Source organism: Labrus bergylta, chromosome 20 (assembly GCF_963930695.1).
Source record: "Labrus bergylta chromosome 20, fLabBer1.1, whole genome shotgun sequence".
Taxonomy (NCBI): domain Eukaryota; kingdom Metazoa; phylum Chordata; class Actinopteri; order Labriformes; family Labridae; genus Labrus; species Labrus bergylta.
Window position 1 is genome coordinate 21,304,346 of NC_089214.1, and position 22,712 is coordinate 21,327,057.

The following is a 22,712-nucleotide window of genomic DNA, read 5'->3' on the forward strand; positions in this document are numbered from 1 at the left end:
AAGTGGTTCTTAAGGTGACAATTTTTAGGTGTTTTTTTTTCTCCTGCCTGCCAGCCTTTCTAGAGCTGCTGAGTTGCAGAGGACTTCAAGGGCTTTGCACTGCTGAGCTTCTGTGAGCTCCGTATCTGTTACTCCCCGCTTCCCCCACCTCTTCCTCTCTGTGTCTCTCTGACTCTTCCTCGCCCATGCTCTGAGGAGCTTTTGAAACTCAACTGGGTAATGGGAGCAGCAGTCAATCAAATTGGAGTTTCAAAGGTGTTGCTTTGTTTCACGCTTGCTTCCCCGCAAATCCCATCGAGGCCCGGCACCTGTCAGGTTTGTCGTTCTGAAACGCAGCATCCAACGCCAGTCACCCAAACCCCCTCGAGTCCCTCGGCAAGATGGAGGGGTTTGACTTGTCAGCTGCCTGTCGAGAAATGGGGTCATTCCATTTTGATAGGTGTACTTTTTATATAGGGGTTAAACAAAACAAGGGAAAAGAAAACGGCGTGTTCAGGGGTTTACGATGAGCTCAGAATTCATGCCGCAGGTTTAAGGGTGAAAACGATATTTTTGTTTGCTTTATACAAGGTTTTAAGAAAACGGACCGTGACTAAATCCTGGATTCTCATTGGTGCCCTTTAGTTTTACTGAGTCTGACAGCATTGTCAAAACACTCCTGGTGCTGCCAGCTCTAATAACTTGAACGTTGGTAATAAATTGTCAATTGAGCTCTTGTTGTAGCGTGATCCCGTCCGAGGAACTGTAAAAACCTGATACGGCAGAATGGGCAGGATCTCTGGACGCCCTCAGCAACCAAGGGTCCTTGTATCTCCAAGGGTTTATGGGCTCAGGTCTGACTCATTCGGGCTTTACAGCCACAGTGACCTTCCCATTAGGGCTCCATTACAGAGGGTCTATCAGAGAGAGGCGTATTTATCCAGCTGCAGCCTCTTCTTATTAACTTCAGCGGATAAACAAGAGAGCAGCTTTCAGAGCACGGCCGAGTCACGGGGCCGGCATCTTTATTATGGTATAAAATGGACGCACATGTGTAAACACATGAAGCATAAAAAGAGTCAAAAGATGCGACTATAATGTGCAGTAATTGGCAGACATGTGGTAACCATCCTTCTCTAAACAGAGCCCCTCCCCCACATTAGCTAAGTGTCTCTAATTAGTTAACTGGATCTTGAGAAACCCTCCTCTATCGGACTATTAAATGTTGTGTTGTGGAGACATCACCGAGGGGTGTACAGTAAACAAACTGAACTCCTGGGTGCACAGGCGTTGATTGATGTCTCTCCAGCTATGTGACCGTTTGACGAGGTGGCTTTTAGATGTAAGATCCTGATTAGTTCGAGTGCAGTCATCCTCAAAACACACTCACCGCCTCGCTTCAGCCTTTGGTGGCTTTTTTCTTTCTGGCCAAGGCTGAAAAATAAAAGGAAAGGCTGTCTGCTAATTTCAACTCAATTTGCTTCCATTTACTTTTTTCCCTTGAACCAATTTTAACCAGTACAATTTGTGCAGTTGCTGCTACGCTGCTAGAGGTCATATGATAATCAGGAGATGGCATCCACCATGGTGACATCCCATGTCATGTTATTTACTGTGCTGTAGGAGAACGTGTCAACAAGCCAACGACAGAACGGTTGACTTTACTAACTTATGTATACATGGATTTTAATAATGACATAAATAAATAAACAGATTAAACTTTACTATGTCGACATGCTTGAAACTTAACTCAGGCTACATCCACACTATTTGCTTTTTAACTTTTCCTATGTTTAGGCTTAAGTCAGTACTTTTGGAAAAGAAGCTACATGTTGTTTGAAAGTCAATTCTGCCGTTTAAACCATTGACTTATATTCCTTTGAATTGTGTTTTGGCACATAAACTTTAAAATGGAGATCGAAGAGTGGAGAAGAATTTACTGGTGAACAGAAAACATAATGCAGTAGTTTAATTTGCATGCAAAGAGAGGAAGATCCTGTGCAGACCCTCTCCTACTCGCACAATATAAATTCTCCTGATTAATGTATATCCTGCTGCGTTGTCACATCAGCTCACTCGGACCTCAAGTGGGAATTCTACTGCGGGGCTTTGCAGGAGAAACTCTGGATAACGTCTGAGTGAAACATTCAGCTGTTTGAGTTCACACATGCAGCTCTCGACCCGACTCCGACTCCCAACTCCAAAAACTTCAGGAACTTTTCAGGAGTTTGTTGCAAGTGTGAACAAGCTACTGTGTGTCACTCCTCTTGTATGTGACTATTCTCCAGAAGATTAAAAAAAAATGACATCATCATGTTAAAAACTGCATTTTTTTAATACTAGTGAAAATTGTTTCAGCTGCATTATCCCCCTGCATGGAGCTCCGCTGTTCTTCAGTGAGAGAGCCGGTGACTGTTTGCATGAACACGAAGGTGAGTGATCATGGAAGATGTGTTTTCAGGTGTTAGTGTGGAGGGACCGATTGTATTGGTTTTAATTCTACATGTATAATATCGGATAAAACTGTAGAAGTGTAGAGATAGCCTCAAACACACATAATTATGTAATTGTTGTTCATACTGTGACACACTGTGGCATGTTTACATGAAAGCATGATGTGTTGAAGTATATTCAGGTAGATTGCAAGACTGTCAGATGTCTGAATGTGGACGTTAACTCTACGGGAAAATAATTCAAATATCTGTGTAAGTAAGGTGGTTAAATGTGCCCCCTTTGATCAGAGTGCGTCTCTCCAGGGTCCACCTCAGAAGGTGAAACAGGATCCAGGTCAGGGTCAACTGCTGCTCATTCTTCTCTTTCATACTGAAGACTGACTGACAGCCAGGAATGGGCATTCTGCCTGAACAAACCTCATCCACGTCCTTTCCCCCCGACCTTCAAACAGGAAGTTCTTGTTATCTTTGCAGCTTTTAAAACATTGGGTTGAAGAAACAGTGGCAGGGTTAGAAAGTGAAGGCAAAGTCAGTCATACTGTCTCTCTACATGGCAAAAACTGAAGTTGAGAATCCAATTTTGTTGTCTTCATGCGCGTAGCCGTCAGAATGATTGCACAACCTGTGGTGCTGGTGCTTTATATTTGACAATGAAAGTTCCATTACGTTTAATTTAGAAATGCAAATCACTGTTTATGTTTGTCATGATAAGCAAGTGACAGGAGTCTTGAATCTGAATGTGTTTCAAGCTCCTTTTTTTTTTTTGCAAGTTGTAAATAGAAAGCCTGCAAGCTAAATAAGAGCCAGTGCATATTATATCTCAAAGGCAGCAAGACAAACATTACAGACGTACAGCCGGGCTGGCACACACAAGATATGCAAAGCAGCTAGAGGTGCAAAACAAAACAACAACAAAAATGCAGTGTTGAACACACGGCGCATATTTCAAATCAAATCACAACACTCACAGCAGCTAATCCTGTGCCTGCAAATAAAAAACTCCACACTGTGCTATTGATACTCAAGGCTCAGGACCCCAAACTAAATATAAGCTCATATTTATAATTAACATGCAGCACTAAGCTTTTTACGCTGAGACAAACCCGTGAAGGTGAGAATTCACTGCTTCCAAGAAGCTGCAAAAAAAAACAAAAAAACCCAAGAGGCAGGAAAGGCACGATGGGACTTCTCAAGCTGTTGATGTTTTGAAAGGGATATATTTCAGAGACAACCTTATGAGAAGAATATTGTTTTAATTTTCTAATCTAAAAAAAAGATGTGATACGGATTTGTAAGACAAAAAAAAGCAGAAACATGGAAGAGCTTCCAGATGGTCCGAGGAAATGAAGCTAAATCTGAACAAACCTAAATCTATTAGAGACATTATTTTTGTAATCTATTTCTAAGTAGCAAAGCATCTGCTTACAATAAAACCACTCATGTAGAAGGATTTCTTTTTTTCTGTCCCTTTTATTTCTTTGAAAGCTACTAAGCAGGTTGCTTTTAATATTCCCTCTGGTGATGAAGAAGAAGAAAAAAGACCCTAATCATTCATATGATTGTCTTGTTTTAACACTTTCATACTTCATCTCTGCACAGAGCTTATTGATATTTCCGCTGAGAGTCAACAGCATCATGTCTATCACTGACAATCATCTGAGAGTCCTGTGATCTGTACACACAGCTGGCTTATTGAACGCCAGTCAAACATTCAGGCTCGTCTTAAACTTCTGCTCGGGCAGTGGGATAGTTTACAGTTGCTTGTGACACAACGGGGCTATCACGAGGAAACATGTGGAGGTAACCTTCACTTTGGGACGTATGGATCGGTGGCCGGCGCTAAGCCCACCAGATGCAGAGGCACGCGGCTATCAGCGGACAGATAACCTTGTCATATCTACTCTGACGTGTCATAGGGGATGGAACAGGATGGAGATTCTACCTCTCTAAATCCTCTTAAGGAACATACACACACACACACACACACACACACACACACACACACACACACACACACACACACACACACACACACACACACACACACACACACACACACACACACACACACACAGGTGATCTGTCATGGTCACCACACCACACCTGAGCCCGGCAGTGAAAGGTCGCATGCCCCCAGCTGACAGCTGTCAGTCACAGGAGGGGGGTATTATCCGATCTATTAATAACTCCCCCTGAAAGGTTCTGGGACAGCGTGGGGATGGAAATCTCCTGACTCACCAGTGGATAAGACCAACGAGAAATCTGCCTACTTAATCAAGTTTATATTATAGAAAGTGAGATGAAAAATTTTCTAAATTAGCTTTTTTAGTTTTCCTTGTTCACACGGTTTTGGACATGAGCAGAATTGACATCAGAGGTTTCCTCCTCTCCAAAATAAGCAGTTAATAGAAAACCTAGAAAACATGCAACTACTGTGGTGAAAGTCAGGGCCACTCTACTGGTTTTCAGAGGGCATAATACATTAGAAGGAAATGCCAGATAAGATGAAACCGGCTTGTTTGGAGTAAAAATGGTAAATGGATTTGAGCTTGTATATTTATTTTCTCGTCTTCTGACTACTCAAAGCTCTTTCACACCGCAGGTCACACCTACACATTCACACACTGATGGTAGTGCTATGTTAAGTGAATATCAGTATTAACTAATCCATTCATACACATTTAAACACCGCCGACGAAGCAACTAGGGGCAACAGGTTAACGAGCAACTAGGGGTTAGGTGTCTTGCCCAAGGACACATCAGACATGTTGCTGCAGGAGCTGGGGATCGAACCCCCAACCTTCTGCTTACAGTAAGAGATGACCAACTGAGCCACAGCAGCCCCGATTACTGAGCTTCTCTCAGTGTTAACATTCACACAAGTTTGAGTTCCAGAAGGTAAATAACCCACAGAGATATTCTCCTTTTAAAAAAAACACACATACGAGCACACACCTTCTGTCTGTTTGGATTTGTTTGGTTCTGTTATGAGTTAAAATAAGTGGATGAGATAGTTTAGAACAATAATGAGGCATGATATGGGCTGGAAATGTTGTAATGAACATCCAACAAAAGCTGCATGTAAGCGTCAGGATGATATTCAAATTAGATACTGAGTTAAGATAAAGGGAACAAACAGTCAAACAGACAAATGTAATTCGACCGAGAAAATGGCAAGTCGATAAAGTTGTATTAATTATTAATAATTAATTTACTGGCTAATAAAGAGAACAGGCCTTTTGACAACAGAACACAGGAACATGAAACCAAAGCGTCTCATGGTATATAGAAACGTGTTGACATGGAGGCTATGAGCGTTACTAACCCCCCCCCCCCCCCCAGCGACAACAAGCTGAACTCACATGCAGTGTGACTTTCAACGTGAGAGGCTGGGGAGGATTACCTGTGATCCAAGGATAATGAAAAAAAACAACAACAACACCAGCCTGATATTAAATTCTAACACATGGAGAATTACTGATATGCTCCTGTTGTTCTACCTGCCTGTGGATTCATCCCACCTGCACCTGGAGCGATGCCTGGTGGGATGCGACAGTGATAAAACACCGAGTGAAATTCATTGTTTTTCTTTGTGTTACCCCATGACAAGCAAAGGAGAACAAATATGATCATAACCACATACATTATAGATGAGGTGTAAATGACCAGGATTGTTGCAAAGCACAAAGGCCCCAAACCTAGTTAGTGTCGTTTGAATGACCAAGGATGGTAGAGCGTTACGAAGCACTTTGTGGATCTGTATGTTTAGTAGCGTTTTAATGACTTTGTTTTTTTTGGTGCCCCCTACCTGTCTGGAGCTGCAGGGCGTCCGTTGCGGGGCTTGTTGACCTGCGCATACAGAGCCTCCAGGGGTGGGCCGTTGTCCTGGACGCTCACGGGAAGGTGGGGGCTCTGTGGACTCTGAGGGAGGTGGTACGGGTGGTTGTAAGGATCGATGCTGTTACTGTCTGATGAGTCTAAGGACCCGATGCCAGCGTAGGTGTGCTCCTCATCCGAGCTAAAAGTGCGGCTGACGACGTCTTGGATCTCGGCGTATTCCCTTTCTTTTGCCTGCCTCTCCCGGAACTCCCGAGTCTTTGCCGCTATTCTGTGAGAAACACAAACGAGACAGAATAGAGAATAAATGTCAAACTTGAAAATTAGGCACAGGAAAGACATGATTCAAGTTTATTCACTTGAAAAAGGGAAATCGATGTTATACAATTTATTCTGTTTTTATCGAGTAGGACCGTGGTTCCCAAAACTTTTTCTGCCGGCCCCACTTTAGGGAGGGAAATATCCCTCAACCTTTCATCATACACATCAACACACATAAACCTTTATAGATAAACACTCAACACACCTTCATTCACGCCCTATGCTCACACATTCCTATATTTTTTGAATTGATCTAAAACACTGTCGACAAAAAGTTCAGACCAGCAACTTCAGTGTTTTAAAACAAAAAAAAACAACAACTAACAAACAGCTTTCACAAAGAAAGCAATTTAAAGTGATACTACAACATGAAACTTCCAAATATTTAAGATGTAACAACAGTCATTACTTTTAAACCCGACTCTGAAGATGAACAAATCCCTGTAAATAAATCTTTTAGTTTTAAACTTCCAGTCATTTTCCATGATTAGTGTGAGCTTGTTTTGTGTTATAAATCTTCTCAGGTCTGAGGTACAGCTATGAGTCTGTATCCGCTGGTTCAACTGCAGAGAAAAAAAAACCTATCTCACACAGGTAGGATGTGGCAAAAGGAAGGAGTGCGGCACAGTCTACCGTCTGTTGAACAGGTCTTTTCTTGTCTTTGTTTTAGTAGTTGTGACGTCTGCTGTAGATTCATTGTTGGACTTTTGTTAACCTGGAAGTCCTTATACAAAATTTGCCATTTTTCAAGGCTGTGTAAAACGGTCTGCACTGATTTTATTTAGGCTTGCCACGCCCATCCTGTCATAACTTCAGATCCCACTTTGGGAATCACTGACAACATGCAGAAAACTGTGCAAAAAATGTAACTTGATGAGGTTTCAGATGACCGGCCGGACAAATGGCAATGTTTTGCTGAGTGGTAGGAGGTTATGGATGGTTTGAAATGTCTGTAATTCTGCCAATTATTTTCATTTTCCTTTGTATTTATTGAGTGAAGCTAAGTGCCAAAACTGGCCAGTATTCATTGTTTTTTTTTTTAAAGATACTTGTATTTTGTCCAAGAGGAAAATTTGTTTATTTAAAGATAAAGGAAGCGTTATTCAATATTTGATCTCGCTCTGCTGATGGAAACATTTCCAACAACATTGCAAAAGTTTTCACAAAATAAAAAAAAAGCTAGCTCCCCAGCTCAAACATGTGCCTATTTGTAGAAGCTTTATTCGTACAGATATAGGAAAGATGATGATTTCTGTTTAAGAACAGCACAAAAAAAAAGAAGAAAAGAAACTAACTCTTACAAAATAAAAGGAAATGAATGGAGAGGAAATGAAAATATTCTTTAACAAGAGTCTAAGTGGCTTTCCATGAGCGTGTAGGGGGCAGAGAGGAGTGTACTGCTCTGGTGCCTCAGGTTTTCTAACAACAGGAGGTGGGAAGAATACAGTTAGACATCCTCTTCCTCCTTCCTCCTCTCCCTCCATGCCGTTCCTCTCCCCGGGATCACTTCCGCGCAACAGAGCCTCTCACAGAGCCTCTCCTGTGCTGGAGAACGGTTCCGTGTGAATACCCATCTGTCCACAGCAAACAAGACTCAGTCATGGTTCGGCACGGGAGCGAGGGGGGGGGGGGGGGGACGATGGGGAACACAGAGGAGAAGGGTTTGAGGACAAGTGGAGGGAGGGAGTTGACCTCCCACTGCGGTGACCCTGGCAGCAGCCACTAGACTGCTCACTGGTTCCAGATGTTGTATCCCTGCTGCAGGGTAACACACACATGCATGCAGACACATACCTCCCACTGGTGCTAGACTTCCCTATTACCTCAGGTTATGAGCGACCTCTGACCCCTCGCTGCTGCTTCTCACAGATGATTGACAGGTTTGGAACAAAGCTGGAATCCCTTCCAGCCTGACTCTCTCTCCCATGTCTGTGTATTTTAATAACAGTAATCACATTTCAAACAATCACCATTTTTCAGTGACGGATTAACCCAATTCCCACATCCCAACCGCAGACTGCCTTGTTTATTTTTAGCCGACCAAAATCCCATTTTCTCAGCATTATCTTCAGAATGAGATTTTGATGGAGGCCTGATGCAATGTTGCGTGATACCCAGTCAAATATAAAGCCTTGGTGTGTATTTGCATAGTCGCAGACCAGGTACAAAATGGAAATGATCAGCTCACAGTGCACTTGTGTGTGCTCAGCGTTGTCTCGCTGTAGCTTGTGATATCAGGAAATGGAGGACAAGCATCACAGGGAGAAAAAAACACTAATTCCCACAAGCCCTTTCACCTGCCATCTGGCCTAAAGTGATGTCAGATCTCTGCCAGGAAGGGCCAGACAATGATGTTACCACAGGTTCACGGAAGTCTGCTGGGATCTCAAGACCCTCTGGCGTTTTATGGACTAATCGGATTCATAAAAAAGGCTGTATTGACATTTGGGACGAGATAATGGGCCGTGGCGACATGAAGCTAAAAGAGAGAGACTTCTCTTGCAGGTCTCAGGAGTCTGACATGGATAAAGCTATTAGGTGAGATATAATTAAGAGATATTAACAAGCCCCAAAAAAGAGTCATGCTCTTGTTATGAGTGTAATGAGTTACTATCTCTTTGTTTTTGTCATCCTTTTTCAATATGAGGCCCCGGTCTCATCAAATCCTCCGATCTTCAGGCAGAGGTCATGACTCTGCTGGACAATAATCTAACTGTTTGTTCATGAAGAAAACTCATTTGCATGCATACCTGTCAGTCTGCAGTGAGAGATCCCAACTTGTTCTAGCTGAACTGGGGCACTGGGACGCTGACAAATCCGACGTGTAGCTACTTTCCCACATGTCATTCCCCCACTGTGTGCCCCTTGTATTATGTCTCTGGGTTTCTTCCCTTCTGTGTCAGTTCATTGTTAGACGTCTACCTACCAATGTACCTGTGCTCCAGTGTTTCCAGTGTTGTCCTAAATGTATTTATGACACTATGGATGTTTGACTGTTAAATTCCCAAGTGTATATTATTAACCAGATGTCATTATTGACATTCCAATAATGACATTGCCATTCGTTTAGCAACTGTGTCACCTAAAAGTGACATTCTTATTCATCTCATTTGCAAAAAAGAAAAGAAAAAGATGATAGCCCAGCACTTTGGTCCAGCCTGAAATATCATAATAGCTATCCTTCTGAAATTGGTATCCATTGTCTTGCTCCGCAGCTGCACACCTGCCACCTGTGTTTTTCTTGGGTAACCTGCGACTGCTGCTCCACTTCTACCACCTCTCCTTCCCCCCCCTTTCTCCCGAGAGACCACCCCCGCACTGTACCATATATATATACTCCATTAGCCAATTAATGGCCCAGCATGTTAACACTAAGGAAAGTGCTGCCCACACTAAACACATTATTACTGTACAGCCCCAATTACCAGCCCCTTCTCCTCTCTTCTCCTCTTAGCCGACACTACGTTTGAGAGGGGACGACACAGTGGCTGTTAATGCGACCAGCCCGGGGAGGTTTTATTTCAAAAAGGGGGGACGGTCGAGCTGCGGAGCTTCATAGCAGCTCTGCTGAGGATTTTCATTTTAATTACAATGATGACAGAGAGGAAGATTATTCCAGTATTATGTCAGTAATTGCCTGGTTTCTTTAAGGTCTTTATACAGTATGTCGTCTGTCTTCTACTGTATAATCTTAGAAGTAGAACTGACCCCATGTGTACCTTTGTGCAGAATACAATGCTAACCAACTTGCATATAGCGTTGAAGTCAAAAGGCATTTCCTCCTGGCTAGCAGAGAGTCTAGACAGTGTAATGCTGAGGCTTTCAGGGCAGATAGAGTTCACCCACTAATCCACTGACAGACCATGTCTTCAAGAAAATTATGTGTCAGCCCGATGACATTATTTCTTTAACATCCCTCCTTTTTAAACCCTTACTGATATTTTTTTCCTGTTATTCAAAGCACCACATTGAGCCGCTCAATTTCTACGAAAGCTGAATTTGTAATGATGCTAAAAGTAACATTTCAGAGGCATGAATGTGGACGCAGAGGGCTGTCATGTAGTAATTACTTTAACAGATTAAATAGGTAAAATGAAAGACCTGGTGTGAGCTGGCAGCAACACTTCAGCTCACCTCAAGCCCTCTCTTTCCACACTAAATACAGCTCACTGTTTATCCTACACTGTTGTTCTTCTGGACCAACAAAGCCGGCAGACTCCATCTCCATATGTTTGTCAATGTGAAATCTACCCAAGGGAGGCTGGGGGGGAGGCGAAAAGGAAAGCAGGGAGGGTGTAGGGAGGCCGTCTGTATTCTCAGACACTCATTTTGAAGTCAACACACTTAGAAGCTTGAACGCATGCCTCCTCAATATGCATTGTTAGCATGCTCTTTTACTTTCTCATCCAGCTGTCTTGAATAGATTACTTTTTTTCTTTTTAATAACTCCTCCACCAAAACACAGTCTTTTGTTCTGAAGTGCAGATGGAGGCCAGAATGTATCTGAATCCAATCAAAGTGGCACAAATGACTCTGCGTGCAGCTGTCTGTGCAGAATCGCAAACCTTAGATAGCCCATCTTTCGTGTTGACACTTGGCTCGTAACAGCATAATGCAATCACAGAGATAATTGTGCAAGTTTTCACAGTGTTAATTCTCTGTGTAACAATCGCATTAACTTGCTGTAGGTATCAATATAATTACAAACACAATCATACTTCCCAATCAGCCAGTTGGATCTTCCTTTGAACTCTTTATGCAAATAAGACTCCAATAAGATACCGTATTAATCAGATGGTTTGATAAAGTGGAATGATAACGTCGTTAAGTACAGTCATCATGATGGAAAAAACTGAGATTTATCGTAAAGAAAATGACTTGCTCAACAGGGTAGAAGAAAGAAACAGTTAATAGCTGAATGAAATACAAAGTTCTAGCTCTTCATCCAGGTTGACTGTTTAAAGTGAATTGTGTAACCCAGTCCAGAAACCCTAGTCAGGTTGTGTTTATCTAGAGTTAACAGAGAGTCAAACAACAACCAAGAGGAAGCAGACCACTGACAGAGGGGGAGGCGGGGGGGAATCAGGGATGTGCTCTGCTGTGGTCTAGGGAGCACGAAAGAGGAGAGTGGCGGTGGAGTGCTGGCTGCTGATTAGAAGCCAACCGGAGCCAAGCAGATAAGAGGGAATGGACATCATAATCAGCTGCCAGAGTGCAAGACAGAGAATGGAGTTTGGTTCAGGCAGAAAATGAAGAAGGAACATTGTCAGGTTGTCTTTTGTGTGCTTTCCATTTTGGCCAGGAATACATAGTTCCAGGGCTAACATGTGCAGAGATAAGGCAGAGACTGATAGACGCTTCAACAACAGTACCATCCCTGTGGTTTTTCTCTCTTTTTTCCACCCCTTGGCCTTGCATGAATAAGGGCCAAAGCCACAGACATAGCTCCTTTCCAACACACAGAAGGTCCAATCAGAGGGCTTGTTTTGACCACAGTCCTCTCAACATGAGCCCATCAGATTGGGATGTTTCGGGTGTTGGCCGCAGGCAGGAAAAAAACAGAGTAATGGATGTTTCTGCTGGGCTAAACAAAGATTTACATCAGCCTAACCACAGGTTTTAACGCAGTCTTCATGAGACATGAAACAGTCAATCACATGAGATGAGTACAATCTGCCAGATTTGAGCAAAAACAAATGTGGCTGATAAGCACTCTTCATCAAGTGGATGCACCAAAGCTGCATGCCCCCGCATGAAGTCAGAGTTTTATAAACTCTCCTCTCTGTCATATTTAGTCCGTAAGCTAAGCTGACAAGATATCAATAGAGGAGAAAATTCTAACTCTAAATAGATGAGCTGTGTCTGCGAGGAGTGCAGGCCAAACCATAAATTGCATGAATCATATCAAGGTCAGAGTTTTAAATATATGGCCATAGCCGCCTTATTGCAGAGTAGAAAGGGCAGGTTTTATGAATTAATCGGCCTCACCTCTTCACTGACTCCTATTCTGAATCACTAAAAGCCCCTGTCAAAGCAGTCTGCTTGAATTAATGATCGCTAATGTCAGCCGAGCCGGGAGTTTGGCTGCAGCCCACGTCGGGTCGTGCTGACACACGGTGCTGGCCGGCGATTGCCAACTTCGAGAGAGCCCGCTACGGTCCGATCCATAATTTCATAAAGGCACTCTTGAATGGCCCTGTCTCCGCCGCGGCAATGTAATCAATCAATGTTTGTGCCTTGAGCAGAGAACTACGACAATCAAACGTAACACCTTGAGAGTGTTATGCAGTGTTACTACCAAAAAAAGTACAAGAAGTAATGGATTTCTGAGCTGTCGTCTTGCTGAACCCTGACGCTTTGAATATCGACCGGTCTTCATGGCAGGTTGGGTTACTATTACCAAGAACGATTTCCCTCAGGATTCTGTTTCCATTAACTGAGGGACAATTCCAGTCTGGCTGAGTGATGGGATTTGAGAACAGGTAAAAATAGGAAAGAATTAGGTTGGCCTCTTGCACTGGGAGCAGAGACCGGAGCTCAGACATGCAGAACGGACCCAAACAGATCTGGGAATGAGAGTGTGCCCCCACAAAGTAGAAGACAAAGAAAATGGGTGACAGTTGTAATAGGGAGAAGGAATGAGAATTAAATAGCATGAATGTGTTTGTGGGGAGACGAGGGTTGTGAGGGTATGCACTCCACACATCTTGTGCCCACTGAATGTCTGTGCTGATTCTGCTTCTCAGACTGACAGTCCTTTGGGAGACTCTCAAAGGGGACAAATTCTGGATGGAGGGCCAGGCCCAGGCAGTCTCCAGGGAGCGCTGAAGGAAATGTGTTGGGCCCTAAGCCAGAGGGGGTTCACAGTGGAGGAAACCTTCATTGCAAGTCACAGATGAATACTCAAAAGAAATGTGCCACGGCTTTTGAAGCTAGGCCTCCAGATGTTCCATTCAGAAGGGGAGTGGGCTTCTGGAAGCATTTGTTTGTGTTTTTGGTAGCATGCATTTTCTGACAGTCATACATCCTTCTTTCCATTCGCAGAAAGAGGGAGCGTATCGAGCCTCATTGTTTGAATTCAATTAGCCATTATTACCAATGCCAGTTTGATTACTGAGTTCATTTGGCTGCTTGAGAACAATGGAGGCAGCAAGCTGTCTTTTCATTCACCCTGCCACCTATATTGTGTCCTCCGCTGCAGGGAATTGAATTGGACTTGTTTGTGAGTGGATAAGAGCACAGTAAAATCCAACGCCTCGCCTCATTCTCCTGCATGTCCTGGTGTCCACAAATACCAGAGGACATGGAGCCAAGAGGGGGCAGATAAAAAAGACTTGAGCGATTAACAACCTGGGCGAGCTGCAGGAGAAGACAAATGCAGAGCTACATCGATTTCACTATTATAATGAGCACCATTCAATCATGCCAAATCCACAGGGGCCGACGAGGACCATTAGGAGGTCAGCGCCTTTGAATGGCAGAGGCAACAACAATCCATAAATGATCTATTTAATGTACTGATATAAAAGACAAAGGACGTTTCACAAATTGACATCCGAGTGCTTTCCCAGAAATTTCCAAACCTCGATTCACCATTTTGTTAATTAGGTTGTTTGCTAATTTTCCGGTCAGCAGTATTTTTTGTTTGTTTTGTTCGGCTGGGGCTTAATTGTGAAGGCTTTTAGCAAGCCAGGGCTCTGTATGAGCACTCACCTCTCTTGTTCCAGCCTCATCCGCAGGGTCTCCTCCTCTGACGCCTGCATGTCCTCAGCTTTAGATTTACTGGAGCCCTTCCTTTCCATCCTGTCTCCTGGACGCTCGTCCCTCCGGTGCTTCCCGAACCTGAGTAATACAGAGGGGCAGAAAGGATTTAGCACACACCAAGGCTTTAATAATTTCCAACCCAATATGTTATTTTTTTCTCTACAGCAGCATGTCTCTTTCTTTGTCCATTAAATTCAGGTGAAATACTCCGTAGGAAATTAAAGTGTCAAACTGTCAAAATCCTCCAGGTAGGATGTGTACGGGGGAGACAGCTCAGGAGGAGTCTCCAAAGGCATCCTTTCGTTATTGAAAGAATAACTTGGCCATTTTCATATAAATGCAATCAAACTGCTCTAAGACATATCAGGAAATAACTCAATGATGTGAATCCCCTTCCTGCCAACTCTCCATCGTGGAGAGTGAAAAAAAAAAAGCCTCAGTGTGTTGTCTGCAAAAAGTATAAAACGGCAACACTACCTTTTTTATGAAGGAGAGGATGAGCTCCCCATTTCCTCCCTAAGCTGTAGACTTTACTTAAGAGTGACGGAGCAGTGACAGCACATGATTTAGTTTCTGAGCGAGCAGGGAACAAACTACCTTCAACTGGGCGCAAGTGTAAGTGGAGGAAGCGGCCGCGCTGCCTGCCATCATTTGTAACTTTCTAGGCAGAGTCGCAAACTTTTACATTTTAATGACGAGGGTGACACACTGGTGGTGGTAAATCTGTTACAGCTTTACAGCGAGGTGAGAATAAGCCGAGCCGATGATCGTAAATTCATCCGGACGGCCCGAGCTTGGTGCTGGAAGAATAAATGACTGGAAGCCTCTGGCTGACTGAAGGGTGTGAGAAAATGATGAGGGAAGGGAAAATGGAAAGGAGGCATGCAGTTGACATGGAGTACAGTAAATTTACAGAGTTGCAAACTCACAAACACACACACACACACACACACACACAATTAATTGACATCTCTATTATCTGAAACAGATAATACTGTACTACACACAACAAGGTGCTAGTGGTTGAAACTAAGATAGCATAATAGAATCGTTGTGCCTGTCCTCAGGATTAAGAGATATTCTCCCCGGTGAGACAGAGCAGGAAAGACAAGATCATGACCATATGATGTCATTTCCTATTGCTCCTCAAAGGTGCCAGCTGTGGAGGAAGTAGAAATACAGCAGGATACATAAAAAGGATGTTTTACAGACAGAGATCCAGGAATTGCACATGGTCATTTTGACAAAGGAAATAGCACATCTGTGAGCCACATCTATCTTTTGTATCCCAGGATGAGTACTTCTCTTTATATTTGGCCATGAAAAAAACATATTATATGCAAAACTACTTGCTCAGAAAATGACAGTTTAGAGATTCTTTCAGGATAAAGGTGAGGACATGGCCCCTGCATGGACACAAACTGTATTATTAATGTTAAAGTAGGCGCTTCCCACTCTGCTGGTTCTCTCTTTATTGCGACTAGAAACAGCTTAAAAAAAAAAGTCAACATATAAAATGGACAGCGGGAGAAACTTGGAGTTAAGGGTCTTGCCCAAGGACACATCGGACATGTAGCTGCAGTAGCTGGGAATCGAACTCCCAACTGGTTAGGACACAACCGACTCTACCAACTGGGCCACATCCACCCAGGGAAGAGTCTGTGTGAAGAAACGCTATGCATGGGTTAAAAAAAATGCCATTCTATTTTTGTTTCACACATGAATTAAAACTTCATTTCCTGCATTATTTGACTTGTCCATCGCCCCAGAGGCGGACCATGCCATGTCTTTCTTCTACCTCACCGGACTTCCAACATGCTGGATGCACAGAGCAGCTATGAGCAACTAATTATAAAGCGTACCCAAACACCAAGTCATTTAATGTATGCTAATTATTTGTCCTGTCTTTTGTCTTAAAAGTGTATATTTTCACAAACCTACAAAAATGTTAAAACCTCAAACCCTATACTTTGAATGATTGTCCAGTTGGTAGAAAATAAAGGCTGCCTATATAGTCCATTTTGATGATTGTTAAGAAAGTAAATAACAGGTGCATGCCTATGAGGGCATGTGGCCTCACCTGGGAATAAACACAATACATATAACCACATATTTTTATTGACTGTTTATATTACCCAGCTGAGCTCAATGATTTTGCAGGATACACACAGACTTCATTGATTACCATGTTCCATTGTTTGGAGCAGTACTGTACTATTTCAGAGAGAGGAACAAGGGGAAGCGTTAAGCTCTGCTGTCTCCGAGTCGCTGTGCTTCACTCCTAGTTTATTTCTACTGTCCTCGTAGCGGAGCTTTATTTGACAGTTTGAAAACTTTCTCAGAATGCTGAAAAAAAAATCAGACAAGGTTGACTGTGGAAGTGAATATATTCATGAAATGGGATCCTGTTTCCTTCATGGATGTTTATTATTCCACTTTACATTGAAAGCAGTCAGGACCTCTGTGTAAGTGGCTTCTCTTTGGTAGCGGCTGCTTTTAGAATTGTAATCTTTTGAATGCACTGCGGCCTGGTGGGAGATCCTGGTTTGTGGTTTTGCAGAGAGCCCAGACGAGGCCGAGGGAGCTATATCTGGGTTCTTTTGTAGCACGGATAGCATACATTACCTGATTAATTAATCAACAAATGGCTCTAGTAAGGCATAAAACTCTGGGGCTGTGGATGCTAATAATAGCCAGCCTGCTATCTATCACCGGGGCAGGTGACAGCTTCCCTCGCCTCACTTCAAGGACTTTCATTAACTTCCTCAGGAAAATGTAGCTTCCTCTTTTCCTCTTCCAGTTTTTTTTTCTGTCTCGTCCAATATCCCCCAAAAAAACTAACCCTCAGTGATAAAAACTTTGCCCTAAACTTTTTCTTCTGTTTGGATCAACATCAATACATTGAGGGATTTGTCATAGTGAAACATTCTGGCGGATTAGACTGAAGGGGACCCCGATCACGCAGCTATTCCCCCGTTGCCTGTGGTCTAAGAAGGAGGGCACACATCAAAGCGGAGGCGGAGGAAAGGACCAGTGCTACCAGAGCTATTAGAAGGCTATCGGGACACTCGCGGGTTCACTGACAACATGGTTCTGCCCTCTGCCTCAGCCCTGCCAGTGGGGACCCGGCTGGAACACAGGATTAGCCACCAAACCTCCAATGACGCACAAACCCCAATGTAGTGTTTCTGGACTTATAATTTTCTAAGCAGTGACGCACAAATGGGGTGAAAGTAGTAAACTGTTGTGACATTAATACCCGCCTCTTCAATGTGTGTGTCCCATCTGAGAAAATGAAGGGAATCCATTAAAAAACAGAAACGATTTTTAAGTTCATCAGTGTGAGGAGGGGAGAAGAAACGTAGACGTTTCTGTTACACTCTTGGACCGTTATTGGCATGCTGGCATTAATCAGGGCTGGCATTAGGATACTTATATTGAGGGTAAGGTTGATGAGCCTTGATAATAAGATATTGATTGGTACCTGAAACTTGGTGATGAAGTAATTGCAGAAGTTTGTAAGACAACTTAATTTGAGCCCAAACAGAAAAAGTTTCAGAATAAAATATACTTTTTTTATCCCCCAAAAAATGAAAGTGGTCTTTTTTTACCTGGTTATGAAACACTGTTGATGTTAAAGTAATGCTTCTATATGACTTAAAAAAGCAAACCAGGCCGGCCATTGTATTGCCTGTTATTGAGTCACATTAAAGTTGCCTTTCGTGCTAAGCTCTCTGGTGCGGACCAAAGAACCAAACTCTGACCTGCTTAAAAAGGGGGGGGTCTCGGTTTTCTTCCAAGTGCACCAGAGTTTGGTTTGCTGTAGGTGAGAATGCGTTTTGGACCAAACAGGGGAAGGGAACCGAGATGCAGTGCATTGTGGGTTAAATTTGGCAATCTGTAAATGTTGTCAAATAAGTTACGGTTTGCAAAATGTTGCTAACATTAGGATTGCTAACACCAGCCTTCAGTCCTCCTTGTAGGTAACAATGCTAATGACTGTGCTTCATGTGGTCACACATTTAGCACGGCAGGCTTTGGCTACACAGGCTATGGGATGCCATTCTTCCACTGTCCTGTTGTTTACTTCGAGGTCATAGTGCAGCATTAGGCCCGGATGGCCATTAGCCACTGACACAAGCTACAGCCCCAACTAGTGGCGGGTGGCTACGTTACACAACATTTGATAAGTACTGGTGCGCTTGACAAAGTGCAGTGTGAAAGCAAACTGAACCAAATGAAAAATGCAACACTGTTGTAACTTCAACCCTGAAATGCACCGAGTCCAACGTATATCATACTGTATGTCAACATGACCTTAGTGTCTTTAAATGTTGTTCAATTTTAAATGGCTGCACATAAATACTTTCCCTCACTGTGATGATTGCTGCAAACAGCTACGTAATAAAACACAGAAAGTATTGCCAGATCAACATTGGTATAAAAAGTTGTGAAGCGATTTTTGAACATGCTCTGCAAAAAAACAACAAGGCTTCACTGAGATGCTCTAAGAAACATCCACGAGGAATGACATACAATGGTCACTTGTGGAGCCGCTGTGACACTCTCCATTAAAGGCTGCTAAACAATTATATGTCATTTGCATTCTCATAAAACTCTGATCTTATTTTCACTGCTTTAGTCCAGCAGACCGAAGCTCTGTTTAATGATCCGTCCCTAAGCGTCTATCTCACTGCGGCAAACAGCAGCACAAGAGTGATGAATACACAAATGCAGAGGGGCCCAGAAAAGACAAAGGATGATGGTGAGGAGAGATGAAGATCCACAACCACCTGGGTGGAAATACATTCACTTAAGATGACGTGATAATAAACACAAGACAGCTGGGTGAGATGCAGATCAGTGAGATACTCATATGAAGACTTTTGATGGATTCAGGGGATATTTGAGACCACAGAGCTGCAGTCAAAGCTTGAGATGCTCAGTGTGATCCATCACTCTTTTTCTACTGATGATGTCTGATCGGCTATTGATCCTCATTTGGTAGCTCTGTAATCCAACATGTGTCAGTCATATACAATATATGATACATTAACATTATGATAGCCACTGTGTGATAAACAAGAGTAAAAATGAAGCATTCAATCAAAGAGTCTTGACATGTCACAGCCGTAATCATTATCTCATAAAATATGATGTTGCCTACACATCGTCGCACATTAGCTGTATTACTGAGTAGCTTGCCGTGCTGTATGTATCTGCTATTCCTAGAGAAGCAGTCAGTAAATAGGTGCTCCATTCAATATGATGCATCCTCATATATCAGAGAAAACAGAAGGGTTCATACCACTAGCAGTGGATGCCTCATACATCATCTTCATTGATTTACAGGGTAATAATACTTCAAGGCTGCAGCACAACAGTGGAGGGAAAAAAAAGAGTCAAAGACAGAATTACCAACGAGGGAGGAAAAAAAGTAAATTATGCAAAGCCTCAAAGCCAGTTTGATTGTTACAATCATTTAATCTGGGGAGTAGATTTGAGAGAAGTTAATCGCTTTTGACATCTTCTGTGGGGAATTTGTGGTTTGTTCACAGGAAGCTGCTGACGGAGGGAGGGCAGCACAAAATAGCTGTCTACTCCTTCTCCTGAGATGTGCAGATTTCTAAAAGTGAATGCAACAACAATGCGATAGATTTAACATCACGTGATGCACTCATCATGTGAGGTGTTAAATCTTTCGGCATTATTCAAAAACCTGCAGATGGAACAGGTGAGCCAGAAAAGAGAAGAAAAAGGGGGGGTGGGGGGGCTGCATCTATCAGTTTGAGTAAGTGATGAGAAGATAATTTCAAGGGCAGACAGAGAGAATCATTACGGTTTCTGCTTGGCCAACCTGAAAGTTAATCCAAATCTCCCAGGGCGAAGTCCCCCCGCAGACGTCTGATGTGGTGTCTCAGCACCCACCCCCCCCTACCCCCTACCCCGAAACTGTGTGTGTAGCAGTCAGGAAGAAAATAAATAACGACGCCTCCACCCACTGAATTTCACGGTGATAATCTATAAAGCTCCGTAAAAAATACACTTTTTTGGTACTGAAGAGAAAATCAAAAGACTTTATTATCATCATATTGATGGCAAAAAAAGTACACAGCAGAAAGTTTAGCCCGGCACACATGCTCATAAACAAACAAATATACTTTACTCCTCCCCCCTCCCTCCCTCTCCCTTCTATCACTATGATACACAGAGGCATGTCAACAAAAGCCTGATCTCTGCAAGGTGCTGCAAAACCTGGGGCAAAACCCTGACAGTGGCATGTGATTTTAATAGTGGCTTGTTAGGAGGGAAAGGCTGTCTGTCCTCCTTACTAGCAAAGTGTTGCTGCAGCTGTGGTGAGTAAACACTCTCTACCTGGGGTGACACACACACACACACACGCCTTGTAAAAAAAAAAAGACATACAGAGGAAGAAAAAGAGAGTTGTTGTTTTTTTTTACCCCTTTCTAAGGAATCACACTATGACCCAGCGATCGTTAACAGGCATTAAAGGGGCATCCGTTATCGTCAAGTGGCCTCAACGTACGGTCGCTACTGCTGGTTTCCAGGGACACAGACCTCCAGAGAGGTATGGGAGGATGTTCTCCTGTTGTCCCTCCAGCCTCCAAGCCACCGGCAGCCGATTATCTCCCCTCCCCGTGGAACTCATTATCCACAACCTGTAATGTCAGTCAGCGCTTTCCCCCCGCTCAGCCAGACCTGTTTCAAACAAGTAGGCTGCAATCCAATGCATTTTCACTTCAGTAATTTAAAGACTTTAAGAGGTGCATCAGTGGATGTGTGCTTGTATGTTTCATTACACTACATCTCTGGGGTTCATACTATGCAATGCACCTTTAAGAAAGACACCACATTAAATGCAGTGGCACATTCCCCTGCTTTTTTTTTTTTTTTTACAGAGACTCTGCCTCTTACAGGTCGTAGCCAGATATGACATCTCTGCGCTTTCACCTCATTGGACGAGTGTGTGTGCACATTGAACCAATCGATTTCCTCCTAAGGGGAAGAGAGGGGGGGGGGGGGGGTTGTGTTGATTGGCTGTAGCTCTGGCGGGGGAAGCCAGGTCCTCATTCTCTGAGCGATGGTGTGAAAACAGTGAGAAGCTCAGGAGGAGGAGGAGGAGGAGGAGGAGGAGGAGGGCGGATGGGAGTCAAAATGGTTCACACCAGGTGAGAAAGTGGTGTGTCCCGCACCGCTGAGGTATGACATGCATTTATTCATGACATCAGGGCCTCGCACCAGTAGGGGTACAGTGCCATGAGCGCATGACGCAGGAAAAAATGATTCTCACCAGAAACCTCTACGTCTCCCGAGCAGAGGAGACAGTTTCAGAGAACGCTCTGCGTGGTCTTTCCTCCACACCAAAATAACGGAAAACAAAACAATTCACAGGTTTATGATTTGTATGCCATCTTCGATCGTTGCATTGCAATGAGAGAGTCTCTTTCACAACCGTCATGACTGTCCTCCAGCTGTTTACCATAAAGATGTTATTGTATGGAAATGAAGATTTTCTGCCTGAAATACACATGCATAGAGATTGGTGCTGTAGAAAATTGCTTTCACACTTAAATGTATCTCTTTTGAGCTGTGTCAGGTAGAGTTTCCTGTTATTTTATGTCTGATTTTTTTTTTTTCCTATCTTCACATTTTTCTCTCAAAATTCTGGCTTGCTCTGTTTCCCCCTTATCAAAGTGTCCAAAGGCCTAAAAACACCTACATTTCATAGGTGGTCTGTGTTTTTTAGATAACCAAAGACGGACAGAGAGATAAAAGCCTCTCTCTAAAGGAAAAGATGCGAAAAAGGGTTTGGACTGAAATAGGTTTTAGTGTGAAAATGGTCAGTAGCACAGAGCCAACAGCCTTCTTTTAGAGGGTATTATTTCAGCCCTTCAGATATTTTGCTGTACTTTCTTTGTTTGTGGCATTATATGTGGAGATGTGTGTGTAAGTGTGGAGGAGGGCATGGTGGATTTTCAAAATCCAAGCGACAGTTAATCCGCTCTTATTGAGAAATGTTCTTTTTTTACTGCCACAGAGAGCAGACAGCGTGTAGACACATGGAGCCGCTTCAGAGTGAATGGCTGAGGATGCTCTCCGCTTTGGATCTACAAACTATCAGTATCAAAGCAAGTGTTGAGCTGAATAAGTGTCTGTATGTGTGTGTGTGTGTGTGTGTGTGTGTGTGTGTGCGTGCGTGCGTGTGCGTGTGTGTGTGGGCTCGGGGGGTGCATGGGTATCTACAACTGAAAGTTTTTGCATGTGTGTGGGTTGCTTTGGGTTTCTGTGTTTGCAAGATGAAAAAACAGCATTCATCTGTTTGCTCTGGGTGCCAAT

At 43.3% G+C, this 22,712-nt stretch overlaps 1 protein-coding gene across 3 annotated transcripts in view; it reads right to left on the reverse strand.

Moving 5' to 3' along the window:
* The window catches only part of LOC109981977 (partitioning defective 3 homolog), a 377,174-nt gene that overhangs the window by 74,809 nt on the left and 279,653 nt on the right, over positions 1–22,712 (reverse strand). For all 3 annotated transcript variants that reach the window (XM_065949089.1, XM_065949090.1, XM_020630999.3), the window contains 2 exons: positions 14,304–14,432; positions 6,241–6,540 (listed from right to left, as the gene is read on the reverse strand). In XM_065949089.1, the coding sequence (XP_065805161.1) occupies positions 6,241–6,540; positions 14,304–14,432 (429 nt within the window). The remainder of the gene's footprint in view (positions 1–6,240; positions 6,541–14,303; positions 14,433–22,712) is intronic.